This window comes from Epithele typhae, assembly GCF_022376455.1.
Source record: "Epithele typhae strain CBS 203.58 chromosome Unknown BXZ73scaffold_29, whole genome shotgun sequence".
Classification (NCBI taxonomy): domain Eukaryota; kingdom Fungi; phylum Basidiomycota; class Agaricomycetes; order Polyporales; family Epitheliaceae; genus Epithele; species Epithele typhae.
Genome location: NW_025954220.1, coordinates 125,233 through 139,891, shown reverse-complemented (window position 1 = coordinate 139,891; position 14,659 = coordinate 125,233). Strand labels below are relative to the sequence as shown.

The following is a 14,659-nucleotide window of genomic DNA, read 5'->3' as shown; positions in this document are numbered from 1 at the left end:
TGAATCCCACCGCGGACCTAGAAAATTTCCGGGCGGGTCGTCACTGCGCGCCGGAGCCCAGCAAGAACACAATCAGAGAACATGATGTACAATACATAGTAGCACCATCTCCGGAAATGTGTCTCAGAGCAACTTGGAAATCTCCGCGGCGTAGACACTACGGGCGAGTACCGACGAAACAATGTTCAACCAGTCGGGGCACATTCGCGGCTCTGCGACGGCAGTGGAGGGCTGTGACCACGAGGTGGGGAAGCTGTATACGTGAAGCTCATTCTTCAGGGGCCGTGCACTGGCGCGCGGTGTCCGCGGTCGGTATCACCGAAACGCTACGAGCATTTGGGGACATGCCTGCGTCATGTCGACGTTCCGCAGCGAGCCGACTAGTCCGGAGAGCTGACAGATTCAGTCCCTCGAGACTCTCCAGGTTGACCGTTCTTCCGAGGTCATCGAGCAAGCTTTTTCTCGAGTTGAGTCTAGTGACCGATGCGTACGGTGAACGGCTTGTGCATCGAATGTCATGGGAAACACTTACGTGACGATTACTGAGATGGCATAGACTACCATAGGGTCGAGCTTCAATCAAATGACGTGATTCCGCAGTCACGCAAGCGCACCTTTGGTCGTGACCAGGCCGACTCCGGTGAGAAATATGTTGTTCTCCGTGAGAGTAGACTGCAACATGCATAAGACGGGCAACCTGTTATCGCTTGCAGGATATACGAACGAGCACGGCACAAAGGATGCTGCAGAGGCTGGGGATACGCTGCTTTATGAGCTCGAAGATTTGTAGCAATCGAGATGCGACTTGCCTCGTACAGAGTCCTGTCGAATTGGTATTTCTCAATAAACTGGGCACAATTATAAGAAAAACGGGCGTGCCTGTATTGAACGTATAAGCCGAGAGAGAATGCAGTAACTTATCAGTTCTGTGAAGGCGAGTAAGACGATGCAGCGATGTACGAACAGTACAAACTTTTACCTTTTAAACCCAGTACGTTGGCGGTGAAGGTGCACGATCAGTACTCCCGCAACGATGACGTCGCCTACGGCGGCGCATAGGTAGCATACTGTGACCATCCACTGCCAGGGTGCGTTAGTTGGGCCGAGAGGGAACGGGGACACGAATCCCTCAGACCTTGATCTCTAGCCAGTGTTCATATGTTCGGTCCATTGCCCTAGAACGAACGTAACTCAGTTGGAGTGAAGCGTGGCACGTGCTGTCGGTGTCACGACCCACAGCCTGATCGTGACGGCTGTCATTGAAATGCAGGTCAGAGGTGGGATACGGAGATGATGTGACTGGAGTACGTGCCCGAAACAAAGGCTGAGAGTGGGAATCGGGTGAGCAACATTCCTCGGTCATGTGAGTTCAACTTGCGACGAGCACCTGTAGCCGTACCAACCAATGTGATCTGGTTCAGCGGTGTAGGAGTGTCAACATCAACTAATACCTGATGCGGAGCAACTAGTGAAACGCACCCAAACCAGCACCACCAACGGCTTGCAAAATTGAGGGAGCACTACCAGGCATGATCAGTTGCTCATTAAATAGCCAGCGCATACGTTGATGACACACAGAGATAGAGTCGCCGCGCATAAAAACTATGTCACATGACTCATGAGAGACGTGCTTTCGACTACACGCTAAATGGCTAGACGTACCTATCAGCAATGACGATGATGACACCCTCAAAGCTATGGTTCAGCGAACGAGTAGATACGAAGAGCATATAGCTTCTTACTATGGTTGGGATAAGAAGCTAGAAGCCAGCAAATTGTGAGTCGTACGTGAGTGCGGGACGGCAACCTAGGTGGACGTACAACAAATGGACTGTTGGAAGCGTCAGATCCATCTGCAGCAAACATAAGAAGCACTAAGAAGTAACGCACATTGTAGCAAATGCATATCCTCGTTCATCTTGGTAGCAGGTGATATGGTAGTGATATCTATCAAACACGTTCAGCTGTCCACGGCTCGGGGGAAAGCATCTGCGACTGACACTATCAGAGCCGCCAGAACCGTGTGCGCAAGTTCTGCGAGACTAGATAGTAAACAGGTCTTGAGTAACTTTCATTATGAAAGTAGTGATAACATTTACATACAACAAGACGACAACCTTTTGAGGATCTTCGATGAGTACAATGGCGGTGTCAGCAAAGAATGTGCCCGCTCACGATACGCTTGAATAGTCGGCCGTCGTTCTTGTACCTTCGGAAGTATGAGCAAGTGAGGTGCACAATCACACCAAACAAACTTAGTAGTCATGTTAGCGTAGGTAATGAGACACTTCGAACCGTACTTACAGGAAAGAGAGACAGCCCCCAATGAGAAGAGAACCGAGGCCGATCTTCGCAGGTGGAATCACAAGCTCGCCTTGGTTCACGTTGACGGTTGCAACCATTCTTGAAATCGAGTGGCGGAAATTGGTGATCGCCTTCAGGCGAGTTGAGCACTGGTCCTCGATATACGTGATGTTATATACGGCGGAAGCCCTGCCACGGATCGCTTGCGTGTGTCCATAAAGCACGGTTCGTGGAACTTCCGTACATGATAGAATATGCACCGCGCGACTGCTCTAGGCCCTGGAGGAGCTGGGCTAGCTCGCGCACAGCTTCATCTTGGCGAACAATGGAAAACCGGAGCGAACGAGCATGGCAAGCATAAGCGAGGATCAGATGGCGACCACATATGACTCACTGTATGGAAGGTGAACCGCTTCAATGGGTGTAAATAGTTGGGTACGAAGCATCGGTGGGTGAACCTCCGAAGAGAGAGGATCCCCGCCATCGCCGAAGAAGGGAAGCCCTTGATAGGCAAGTGAAGAATAGGCCGCAGATGACGTGTGTGGACTGTCGCCGATCATTATCGGAACTGGGGCCCGGGGCGTCCGGCAAATGGTGGGGTGAGAGTATCGAAAGAGAGCACGACTTCTTGTTGCAGAAGTGGACGTGTACCAAGTCGGCACGGCGCGCGAGAGAACGTACAGCAACAACAACCGTCGATAGTTCATCAAACCCATCCGAGTTCACAGAAACTGCAGTTACGAAGCTTATACAGCAGTAGCTCTGGTTGCACAATCATTAACCGGTAGATCTGAGACCAGGGGGAAGGAATGCCCTTACACTTCGGGATCATGAGGAGGACTGTGCGGGAGATCGCAGGGGGCCTCTGCGGAAGCGCCGCCAGTCCCGGGAACACCCAAATCAAGCCACTGCATGCTTTCGAAATTGAACGTCCTTCCAAGTTCCTCGAGCAACCCTTGTCTTGAAGTCAGCCTATGAACTTTGGTTAGCAGATCTCGTCTTCAAGGCATACAAAAATCGCTCACGTAGTAAGCACAGATATGGCATACACTGTAGAGACATCAGATCGCCGACGTTGCACGAATATTAAGAAAATATCCAGGACCTTTGGTCGTAATCAAGCTGAACGCAACGAGAAATATGTTGTCATCGGCCAAGGTTGACTGAAATCAGTCAGCGACAACGGTATATTCGTGTATTCACATCACTCACAAGGACGAGACATAAAAAGCTAGAGATACTAGATGCTATTTCTGTGAGTTCTTACCTTGCCGTGATACTTGACATTTGGTTTACCTTGTAGACAGCCCTACGACGTGTATTAAATCCAGTTGTTCTAAACCTTAGGAGTCATCACACCTGTATTGAAAGCGTATGATGATATTGAGTGTAACATTCTGTCGGTCCTGTGTATGAGTTAGTATTTGCAGGTCGATATGAGAAGGACGAGTTGCACCTCTTAAACCCCGTGCGTTGACGATACAGGTGCACAATAAGCGCGCCCGCCACGCCGATATCGGCCACAGAAGCACAAGCGAAGCAGACAGTGGTCATCCACTAAGCAGCGTCAGATGGAATGCTTTACTAAATTAGACGTCAATCCTTACCTTGATCTGCAGCCAGTATTCATAGGTAGGATGCAAAGCGCTGAATGGGGAGTTCAATTCGATCGTTGACTACACCATGCTTGACCTACAGCCTGATATCTACGGCTGGGGGTACATGTCTCAGCATAATTGGCGACTAAATACAGAATCCCTTACCAATGACAAATGCTGCAACGAAGCGATCATATCGTTTAGTCACGTCAGCAGGTGGCGATGGAACCACGCACCCAACGCGATGCTCACGAGAAGAGCCTGTAGGTTCGATTCAACCGAAACAAGCCACGATGAAGGTCTCAAAGAATAACTTACCCACTTCACGCATACGAATATGCGGACTGAGCGTCTAGGAAGAACTACATGCGCTTTAGTCGACGAAGAGGCTCAGATGTGCACACCATTGACACACGGAGGTAAAGGCGACGCGCATAAAAGCTGTTATATACTGGTCAAACCGCGTGAGAATACTTCAATGGTGACACTCACGAATCGCTGATAATAACGACCACGGCCTGGGCGGGGTCAGACGGCCCCATGATCATGTCGAGGCTGCGACTCACCACTGTCGGAATAACAAGCTACATGTCGTCAGCTCGTAGATCGCCCGAATGGGAACAGGCCCTCAACACGAACAATGATTGGGCTGTGCTGATAGTTCAGTTACGGTCCGAAAATATCCGCAGTGCTCACATTATCACTCTCTGAGTTGATGACGAATCGCAGGCTTTCGTTATCCCGTAATAGTATCTACCAGACGGGAGGACTGAGACGACGCTTGCTACGAAAGATGGCACACAAGAAATACTCACAGGGTGAGAATTCCCAGAGCGGTGTGTGCCAGCTCTGCAAGACTAGAACGCGGGGCAGCATGGGCAATCGTTCCGGGAGAACAAGGATAAGCTGAACCTACGACAAGACAAGCACCTATAAAATCGCGAATCAACTTCTGATAGACAGCTTTCAAGGGGAGTACTCACAATACACTTTAAGCCTCGACTGTCCTCACGATATGTCCGTAAGTAAGAACATGTCAAGCAGAAGACAACACCGAGGAGGCTATGAAGCACAGTCAAAGAGGATAAATATCGCACATTATAGCTCGAAGGTACTCACAGACAAGAAATCGCGACTCCAATGAGCATTGATCCAAGCGTAGCTTCAATGGGTGGGGTGGGCAATTCGTTGCGACTGCTTACTATGCCGGAGACATACATCGCAGGTGGGCAGTCGAGCAGTGGAGGATGCATATTCCGCTTCGAAGGAGTTCATAGTATATATGGATCCGCGTAGCCGTGTGGGTGCTTGGGAAGAAGCAGGAAGAAGCGCGGCCCTAGTGTCCTCCGAGTAGCACTAGGGGTGAATCCCGTCAACATGGCAGCACCCCGTCATCTCCGGTTGCCAGCACTCAGCAGACGCGAATGTTATGGTGAGAACTCCGGTTGGGAGTCGGACATAACACTATGCCGTCATTGCACTTGAGAAGTGTGCCCGCCGGAGTCTAGGAGCAGGAGCATAGATGATAGTACGCACCTCGTGGAGTGCTTCAAAAGTCGAGGTACATCTCCAGCCTGGCACCATGAAGCGGGACATTGCATTTCGTCTTCAATATCAAGCAAAGTGGAAGGTGAATATCAAAATGGAGGAGGATGCCGAGAGCCGTGGCGGATTTGAAGCTCGAAGTTGCCAGTGCTCTGGGTGGCACTGGGAGCGGCAGGCGCTTGTCCATCACGGCACGATGGGCGCTTGGAGAGCATCTATAGCGCCAAGCGCGAGGGCTCTCACCGAGTCATCAACTTCCTTCCGAGCTCCAGCCAACGAGCTCCAGCCACCGGAAACCTGTTGGCACGAGCAAGTGAAGCCTGCACTGCCAGGTGGGTTGCCGCTCCGTATTTTTGAACGATGAACTCAACGAAGGAGCGCTGAAATGTGGCCCCAGCGTGAACTCGAAGCAGCGACTCGCATCGCCGACGCCACACCATGGACGCCTCCAAGGGAGCGTTCCTGCCAACTTCTTCCGTGCCGGCCGCGCCTCGACGCCGGGAACACCGTCGCAACAGCCGTCTGTTGCTTGCATTCGTCCTGCTGCTCGTTGCAAGCGCGTCTCTCTATCTCCACCTCTCTCGCGCAGCGGTGGCGCGGAGGCCAGCTGAGGTGGTCCCGCTCGACGCCGACGAGATCCTGGCCAAGTGCCGCTCTCTCAAGCTGACGCCGGCTCCTCCAGCGGACTTCCACACTCGCACAGAGTCTGACAGGTTCCAGCCGGGAACCGAGGCGGTCCTCATTCGCAACGCAACCATCTGGACCGGGGACGACCACGGAACACAAGTCGTACATGGCGATGTCCTCCTCGACAAAGGAATAATCCGCGCGGTGGGGGAAGTTTTTCCCGTCGTCATGAACAAATATCAGTCTATCACTACTATTGACGCGCATGGGTAAGTCGCTTGTGACTTGCGATGGTCGACGGCTGATGCGACGACCCAGCTCCTGGCTCACGCCTGGGTGAGTTGTCTGTATTCTCGTCAAATACCCGTGCTGAACGTCTTGTAGGATCGTCGACCTACATTCCCACGTTGGGGTTGGCCCTTCTCCAGCTCTCGCCGGCGCGGAAGATGGCAACTCGTGGAAAGGACCTATTGTCCCGTGGTTGAGGGCATTGGATGCGTTCAATACTCGCGACGACTGTCGGTGACTCATAATCGTCCCTGCTTACGCGCCACTGATATTTAGAATTGACAGCTTATACGGATTCCATGTCGGGCGGTGTCACTACCTCGCTTGTCTTGCCCGGATCTCTCAACGCCATAGGTACATGCTTCGCACATTCTCTCGAAGCACTAGCTCTGATATCTTCCGTGACACGTAGCGGGTCTGGGCTTTGTTATGAAGTTACGGCCAACGTTGGAGCGTTCACCTACTTCTATGCTTCTGGAGCCTCCTTTCGGGTTCAATGCCTCCGAACACGCGCCCATCGACGCCCCACCACGTTGGGGACATATGAAGTAAGTGAAGTAAGGGTTTTTCTCCGAGATTGTGCTCAGGTTAGATGTGTCTAGGCATGCATGCGGTACGTAACTCGTATCCTGCTTGATTTGTCCTTTCCCTTCATATCGCTCGTTAGGCGAAAATCCGAAGAATTACGGTGACGTGCGCATGGACACTGTATGGAGAGTTCGTGATGCGTAAGGTCTAACTCCAACCATGTGTTCACTTGTTTGTTCATTCCGATCTGGCAGATACGATACTGCCCGGACGATTATGAGAGCGCAAGACGACTATTGTGAGAAGGTTTCTGAGGGGGACTGGCGTGGTCTGGCAGGCAAGAAATTCCCCGAAGAATTACAATGGACTCCACTTGTCGAAATTTTACGTGGGAAGGTCAAGGTCAGACACCCTGATCATAGCACTTTGTACGAGTTCTCATCACCTCCCAAGGTTCAAGCACATTGTTACGAGGCTGTAGACCTCGACAATTTTGTGAGAGTAAGCTCTCCAGCTGCTTCTATAGTGTCGTACTACTCATCATGCAACCATGTAGCTGTCGAATGAGTTCAAGTTCGAGATTGCGGCATTCCACCATGCTCACGAGACATACTTGGTTCCTGAGGTGCTGAAGCGCGCATACGGTGAGTATCTTCTCATGTGCGTTGACGTTTCTAATGACATTCGGCAGGGAAACCGCCTGCGTGTGCCATGTTTTCATCATTTTCTAGGTACAAGCGCGAGTCCTACCGTCATTCTGAGTTCGCGCCCCGGATCCTCGCCGACGAAGGGTTGGACGTTGTCATGAAGGTAAGTCGTGCCACTTACTCAATGCCTTGCCACTGATGTGACGTCGTTGGTAGTCAGACCACCCAGGGGTTCTGTCCCGACAGCTTCTCCAGGAGGCCGCAATAGCCCACTATTTTGGGCTTCCCGACAGCCTCGCTCTGGCCTCTGTGACAACTACCCCTGCTCAAGTGCTCGGACTCGAACACCGCATTGGCTACGTCAAGGAGGGCTTCGACGCAGACGTCGTCCTCTGGGACAGCCATCCGCTCGCCCTCGGAGCTACCCCCAAGCAAGTCATCGTGGATGGAATCGTCCAGTTCCCTCATGCTCGTGAGGCTCCGAAAGCGCATTCACGCCAGCACTCGCCGTCGACTCCCAACTTCGATCGCGAAAGGGTCGCAACGCTCAAGTACGACGGCCTTCCTCCCCTCAAGAGCAAGCCCCATCATGCGATCGTGGCCTTCACCAATGTCTCCCACGTCTGGATGCGGGACGATACCGACATGATTGTGGATATACTTACCCGACATTCCTCCCTCGACCCTGAGGAGAGTTCCAACGGTGTCGTTGTCGTCTCCGAGGGCCGCATCACTTGCTCGGGTACTTGCGACCTTCATGCTCCCTCTCTCGCCAACGCGGCTGTTGTCGATCTGCAAGGCGGAGCAATCCAACCCGGGCTCGTCAACTTCGGCGCGAACCTCGGCATGACCGAGATACCGATGGAGGATTCCACCAGAGACGGCGCCATTGCAGACCCGCTCACCGACGGACAGCCATCACTCTTTGGTACCGGTGGATTCATGGCGAAGGCTGCAGACGGGCTGATGTTCGGCACGCGCGACGCTCTGTGAGTCTCCCCTCACCTCCATCTCGTTGTGCACGCTGACATGCTCCTCCAGCCTTGCGTACCGCGCCGGGGTAACCGTCAGTGTAAGCACCCCGATCTCCTCCGGCTGGCTCGGCGGCCTCAGCACCGCGTTCTCGCTCGGGGCGCCGCACAAGCTCGCGACGGGCGCGCTCGTCCGCGACGTCGCCGCGGTCCACTGTGCGCTCGTCCGCGGCGGCGCGTCGAGCGTCAGCACCATGGTTGCGGCGATGCGCCGGCTGCTCACCGGCGAGGTCAAGGGCGAGATTGGAGAGTGGTTCGCGAAGGTCGCCCAGGTCCGTATTCAGAATCGCGCGCTGGAGCGTGTGCGCTGACACGAGAGCTGCAGGGAAAGATCCCGCTTGTGGTGGACGTGCACAGCGCGGACATCATCGCGACGCTCATCGTGCTGAAGAAGGAGGTCGAGGCCAAGACAGGCGCACCGATGAAGCTCACGATTGCAGGCGCGACGGAGTCCCATCTTCTTGCCGCAGAGCTCGCGGAAGCCGACGTGGGCGTCATCGTGGCCCCAGGGCGCTCCTTCGTGCGTTATAGCCCTCGTGCAGGCCGCGAGCAACCACTGACGCCGCCTTCCTTGCGCACAGCCGTACACTTGGGACGAACGCCGTGTGTGAGTGGATGTTGATATCTTGTTCCGCAATACATCGTCGACTGACATTCGCTTTCGAAGTCTACCTGGGCCCCCCGTAAGCAACAACAGCCTCATCGGCCATCTCTTGAAGCACAACATCACAGTCGGAATTGGCCCTCGGGGGTGGGTGCTCTTGGCCACCCGTCCAACGCCGAGATGGCGAACTCGCGGGCGAGGAACTTGCGCTTCGATGTCGGCGAGGTTCGTGCGATCGCGCTCCGTTCATCAACTGCTGCCGGCGTCTGACATTCATTGTGCAGGCCATGTACGACGCCATGTTGAGCAAGAAGGGGGCGTTCGCCCTCGCGACGGTCAACATGGAGAAGCTGCTCGGACTTGAGGGTAAGCCAAATGAGCAAGATCTCGTCGCGACTGTTGGCGGGGACCTGCTCGGATACCAGGGGAAGGTCATCGCTGCCATTTCGCCGCGCCGGTCTGTGGTCGATATTTTCTAGGATAGACGGTGATGCGATGGGAAAATGCAATATTGTGACCATTTTGCGTGTGCGAATGCCAGGGGAAAGATATGCAGCGGCAACACGGCTCAAGAGCGGGCGCGACAAGGGGAAGGGATCCGTATCGCAAACTTGAAAAACGCATAGGGTAATGGTAGAACAGTGTCTTATTTCATGGCGGAAGCATGAGCAAGGAGACGGCTCACTCTCGTGGGCCCGGGGCCCCAGCATCTAGGCCCAGGATGCGTCCAGGAGAGTACAGCGCCCGGGCCAGGCCGCGCGCTTGTGACACGTACCTCTTGCCCAGAGTCCGTGCGTCGACCTGCCCAGGTCTGGTCTGGTCCAGCCGGCACCTGACATCGATGCCTCCCAGCACCGACGAGCTCGACAGGGGCGCTTGCCGCTCTAAGTGCGCATATAACGTCTGCTCTCGCCACTCATCGAGCCATCACCACCATGGGCGTGCTGCACTCCACGCCCTCGAGGTTGGTCGACGATCTGGCTCGTTTGAATGGAACTCTCGTCACTTCAACCGCTGAAGACGCACTGGACCAAGACAAAGGCGGAGGCTACGATTATGTGATTGTCGGTGGTGGTCAGTCTCCATATTGAATATACGAGCTTCTGCTGAGACCTGAGGTCCTCCGAGCGCTGTAGGCACTGCGGGTTGCGTCCTAGCGTCCCGCATCTCCGAAGACCCTGGCGTTTCCGTTCTCCTGGTTGAGGCAGGCGCAAGGCAAGTCTTTGCCACAGTGACATCTGTTAGAGATTGGATTGACTCTGATACCCTCCTCCAGTCATGGGAAGAATATATTGAGTAACATGCCAATGGGCGCCACAATGCTCTGGCACACGGAGGCAGATTGGGACTTTCACACAACGTCAGTCGTTCTGTAACAGTTCTCCCGACATCGCAGAAGGCTAATATTTTGTTTCATGCTCCAGTCCCCAGCCTCAGCTAGACGACAGAAGCATCCACTGGCCCAGAGGCAAAATCCTAGGAGGATCGGGGTCCGTACATATGGCACATTTCACCTCTTTCGACGCCCTTGGATGCTTACAATGATGTGTTCCAGTTCAATCAACTACATGGTCTTCCACCACTGCGATCCAGCAGGTAAGCTCAACACCACCAAGCATCGGGCATATCTTCACACCTCTGGCCGCTGATGACAGATTTCGACGCTTGGGAGCGTCTGGGGGCAAAGGGGTGGGGATACGAATCTCTCGAGAAGTGTGGCCATGGATAGGGCTTGACCTACTTCTGTTCTGACAAACTGGCAGGTACTTCATCAAGTCGGAGAGACATATTCCCCGTCGTCCCGGAAGCACAGCTAAACGTGGGCAAGATGGCCCTATCGTCTGTCGAACACCCCTATACCCTGTAAGCGGCTTCCATGCATTCAACGAACGGTGTGAGAGCTCCGATTGATATTTCCCAGCCGATCCAAGATGTTATTGTTAATGCCGGCGCAAACATGGGCATATCTCCTAACCAGTAAGTAGAGCGGCAAGATTGTCCGCATCGTATTCGATGTCGTCCTTGTCAGGTGTTTCAACACATCCGAGGGTACTTCCGGCGCGGGAAACTTCGAGGGCTGTGTTGACGAGAGAGGTGTTCGTGAGTGTCGACCATACTTCAGTCTCTAGGTGGCTAGAAACTGACTTCCGATGGAAATCAGGACACTCGACCGCAGCTGCCTATCTCACTCCCGAAGTTATGCAACGTCCAAATCTCACGGTAGCTATTCAAGCGATGACGGAGAAGATCCTCTTCGCGGCGACTGCCGACGAACTACCCACGGCGGTTGGAGTGCTGCTTTGCAAAGACGCAAATGGACCTCGCTACATGGTGAGGGCACGCAAAGAGGTGATCATCACGTCGGGCGCCATAGGAACTCCCCATCTCCTGCTGCTGTCAGGCGTAGGACCGCGCTCCCAGCTGTCTCAGTTTGGCATTCCACTCGTCTGTGACCTCCCTCAAGTCGGAGAACATCTACTGGATGTAAGTGGTCCTCCCGCTAGTCATGATTTGAGTCTGATGTCCTTGCGCTCCAACCAGCATTTCCTGCCAGGCTCCATGAACTTCCGGATGAAGCCCGGCCATTCCTGGGATCCTCACTACTACGAGTCCTTGCCAAGTCTGTTGGCATTAATTCGGTACCAGATGTTTGGTACGGGCCCCTTGGCAGGTCTGCCAGTTCCAACCGCAATTTTCGTACGTTCAGGCGACCCCAAGTCAGTCCAAGCTCGTCTAGCACTTCCTTGCGATAAATCTCAACGACAATTTTCTCAGGCTCAGCTCCTTGTTCGGCACTCCTCTTCCAGTCGCAGATATGGCATCCGGCCCGCGCGCACCAGATATGGAATTAGGCAACGGTTCTGCATGTGCGACGGAGAACGGCACGAAGCCACCCTACGGAGCGCGTGGGATCGCTACAGTACGCATATATATATTGCTCTCAAAAACTTACTGATGCTGCGATTACTATAGGGCTGCGTGGTACTCAAACCGCAGAGCAAGGGCACTGTCAAATTACGCTCTGGGAGGATTTTCGATCATCCCGAGATCAACCCCAAGTGAGTCTGTGCGTGGCCACGATCGGCGAATCTTGCTTCTGAGTTAACCTTGCAGCTACCTTTCCACGGAGAGCGATTGGAACATGGCCATTATGATGAACAAACTACTCCTTCGACTTTTCCGGACGTCCCCTCTATCAGAACTCGCAGATCTGCGCAACAGCGAGGAGTCTGTCGACGATTTCTTCTGGCCGGGAGACGCCAATCCGGACAAGGTATACGCAACTCTGGCGCAGTATCTAGGGACTCGGCCGCTCACCGGTAACATATTCTAGTTTTCCGACGACGACATGCGAGACTTTATCCGCAAGCATGGTCGTACGGCGTGGCACCCGGTGAGGCCTGCGGAGTTGAGTGCATTTAGGCAGTCTTCTGATCACATCACTTAGACTTCCACTGCGCGGATCGGCACGACGGCGGACAACAGCGTGGTGGACTCCAACCTACGAGTGCACGGGGTTCGCAATCTGCGAGTCTGTGACGCTTCAGTGTTTCCAGACCAAGTGTCAGGCCATCCTTTTGCTGTAATTGTCGCGATGGCGGAGAGGGCAGCGGATTTGATCAAGGGGATGTCATAATGTGCGCTCGTGTAATAGAGATCCGGCGTGCACAACATCTCCGACCCCACTACGTTAAATGATTCCTGGGCTCACTACGCCGCGTCGCCGGTGGAGTAGTCCTCCTGGCGTCCGCCCTCCTGCAAGAAGAGCTCCCAGCGTGCCTTGGCCGACGCCGGGGCGTCGGGGCTGATCATCGCCTCCATGTTGTCCTCCGCCACCTTCGCCCACTGCGCCGCCGCGGCGAACATCCTCTTCTCCCAGTTCGCCACCGCAGTCTCCCGCTCCGCGTCCGACGCCCCCTCGTTGACCGCCTTCGAGATCACGAGCCCGAGCTCAAGCCCGTCGAGCATCGAGATGTTCGCGCCCGCGCCCGCGTACGGCGTCATGACGTGCGCCGCGTCCCCAATGAGCGTCACCCCGCGGACGTGCGCCCAGCTGTGTCCGACGGGGAGCTGGTACAGCGGCCGGCGGTCGGTCAGGTCCGGCTCGCAGTGCTCGATGAGCTTCACGAGCACGGGCGACCAGCCCTTGTACACCTCGCGCAGCTCCTCGCGGAGCGCCTCGATGCCCCCAGGCGGCGCCGTCCAGAGCTCGGGCGCGCGGAAGTGCGCGTTCCCGCGCACGCGCCCGTCGCTCGTCAGCTGCGCGTTCAGCTCCCGGTCGTCGTCCTGCGCGACCATGAGGCCCTTGCCGATGAGCGCGCGGAGGTCCGCCATGTCCTCGCGCTCGATTACCCCTGGGGCGAGCGAGAGGTCGGGGCCGTTGAGGCCGACGTAGCGCGCGCGCTCGGTGGAGACGAGTGGGCGGACGCGCGAGTGCGCGCCGTCGGCGCCGATGAGGATGTCGACGACAGCTGTCGTGCCGTTTCCGAAGGCGAGCTGGTGCGTACCGTCGCCGAGGGACTTGGCGGAGGTGAGGGTGTACCTCCACTTGATGAGCTCCGAGGGGACGGCGTCGAGCATGATCTGCCGGAGGCGAGGGCGGTCGATCTCGGGGCGGAGGTCGTCCTTGGGAACGTCCTCGAAGTTGCTGTAGACGAGGAGGTTTCCTTGGGAGTCGAGCATGCGGTACTCGTGACCTTCGACGCGGGAGTTGGCTGTGAACGCGTCCTGCAGGCCGTTCTCGCGCAGGGCACGCTGGCCTGAGGTCCAGCCGAGGTCGAGAGGGCCGGAGGGGAGGCCCCGTTCGGAGGCATGGGAATCGCGTTCGTAAATCGTGGCGGGGATGCCGCGATTGTGAAGAGTGAGGAGGAGAACAAGCCCTGCAGGACCTGCGCCGATGATGGCAATGCGGGGCTGAGTTGTGGCCATGAGAGAAGTCCGCTGCTGCTGAACACCAAGAATGAAGGTCAAGTACTGCAAATAGCATACCGGATATGTGGCTCTCACCTGATGGGAGAGACGAGGGGGGAATTGGGGTCGCTGATCCACTCGGTGAATGACACATCCTTCATATGACCGCCCCCTCCGTACCAGCGACTCGCACTGTTTACCGTTCGTCGGCCGATACACCGCTCGGAGCCACCACCGAGTGAGTAACAAGGTCCGACAGCTCTGACGAGAACTTGTAAGCCATGAACATAGCGCTGCATACATTATAATTTTTAGTCGGATGTTCGCTGGCTCACCAAGAACTGAAGCACCGACGTTGGAGGGCAATGTGCGCTTGATGGCCGCCTCGAATGGCAGTGAGGTGGTAAGAAGGATATCGTTGCATCTGCTCCTCCGAGTTGCCGAGATTTTTCGCATATTAGGGATGCTGGGCGTGTTGAATACGGTGCCGATTCCAAACTTGTTGCTCCACTGCTGGGCACGGAGTTTGTGTAAGGCGAAATAAAGATGACGTCAAATTATGGTGCAGACCTGTGA

The 14,659-nt window shown here is 55.1% G+C and overlaps 4 protein-coding genes across 4 annotated transcripts; 2 read left to right on the top strand and 2 right to left on the bottom strand.

Annotated features, from left to right (window-relative positions):
* Positions 1–268: 268 nt before the first annotated feature.
* On the bottom strand, positions 269–2,402 carry BXZ73DRAFT_102058 (uncharacterized protein; the record flags this gene model as incomplete). Its single annotated transcript, XM_048015096.1, has 17 exons — positions 269–473; positions 533–557; positions 615–672; positions 725–752; positions 817–848; positions 1,287–1,324; positions 1,400–1,412; positions 1,480–1,520; positions 1,577–1,602; positions 1,663–1,688; positions 1,743–1,760; positions 1,822–1,831; positions 1,891–1,947; positions 2,001–2,042; positions 2,104–2,117; positions 2,176–2,254; positions 2,305–2,402. 17 exons carry the CDS (start codon positions 2,400–2,402, stop codon positions 269–271), a joined length of 810 nt encoding a protein of 269 aa, XP_047877155.1.
* A 3,483-nt stretch (positions 2,403–5,885) lies between these two features.
* On the top strand, positions 5,886–9,651 carry BXZ73DRAFT_47982 (uncharacterized protein; the record flags this gene model as incomplete). The annotated part of the gene is made up of 17 exons (XM_048019967.1): positions 5,886–6,343; positions 6,393–6,410; positions 6,459–6,592; positions 6,648–6,716; positions 6,775–6,910; positions 6,965–6,975; positions 7,030–7,090; positions 7,145–7,292; positions 7,344–7,391; positions 7,447–7,534; positions 7,582–7,700; positions 7,754–8,526; positions 8,579–8,840; positions 8,894–9,088; positions 9,150–9,175; positions 9,236–9,388; positions 9,480–9,651. 17 exons carry the CDS (start codon positions 5,886–5,888, stop codon positions 9,649–9,651), a joined length of 2,871 nt encoding a protein of 956 aa, XP_047877154.1.
* A 456-nt stretch (positions 9,652–10,107) lies between these two features.
* Positions 10,108–12,809, top strand: BXZ73DRAFT_90385 (GMC oxidoreductase; the record flags this gene model as incomplete). Its single annotated transcript, XM_048025616.1, has 16 exons — positions 10,108–10,246; positions 10,309–10,391; positions 10,459–10,532; positions 10,597–10,662; positions 10,728–10,768; positions 10,828–10,885; positions 10,936–11,035; positions 11,094–11,149; positions 11,202–11,272; positions 11,334–11,656; positions 11,714–11,889; positions 11,948–12,092; positions 12,146–12,231; positions 12,287–12,446; positions 12,507–12,566; positions 12,621–12,809. The coding sequence occupies 16 exons, from the start codon at positions 10,108–10,110 to the stop codon at positions 12,807–12,809; spliced, it is 1,827 nt and encodes a 608-aa protein (XP_047877153.1).
* Positions 12,810–12,883: 74 nt separating this feature from the next.
* Positions 12,884–14,101, bottom strand: BXZ73DRAFT_48105 (monooxygenase; the record flags this gene model as incomplete). The annotated part of the gene is made up of 1 exon (XM_048019990.1): positions 12,884–14,101. One exon carries the CDS (start codon positions 14,099–14,101, stop codon positions 12,884–12,886), a length of 1,218 nt encoding a protein of 405 aa, XP_047877152.1.
* Positions 14,102–14,659: the final 558 nt, after the last annotated feature.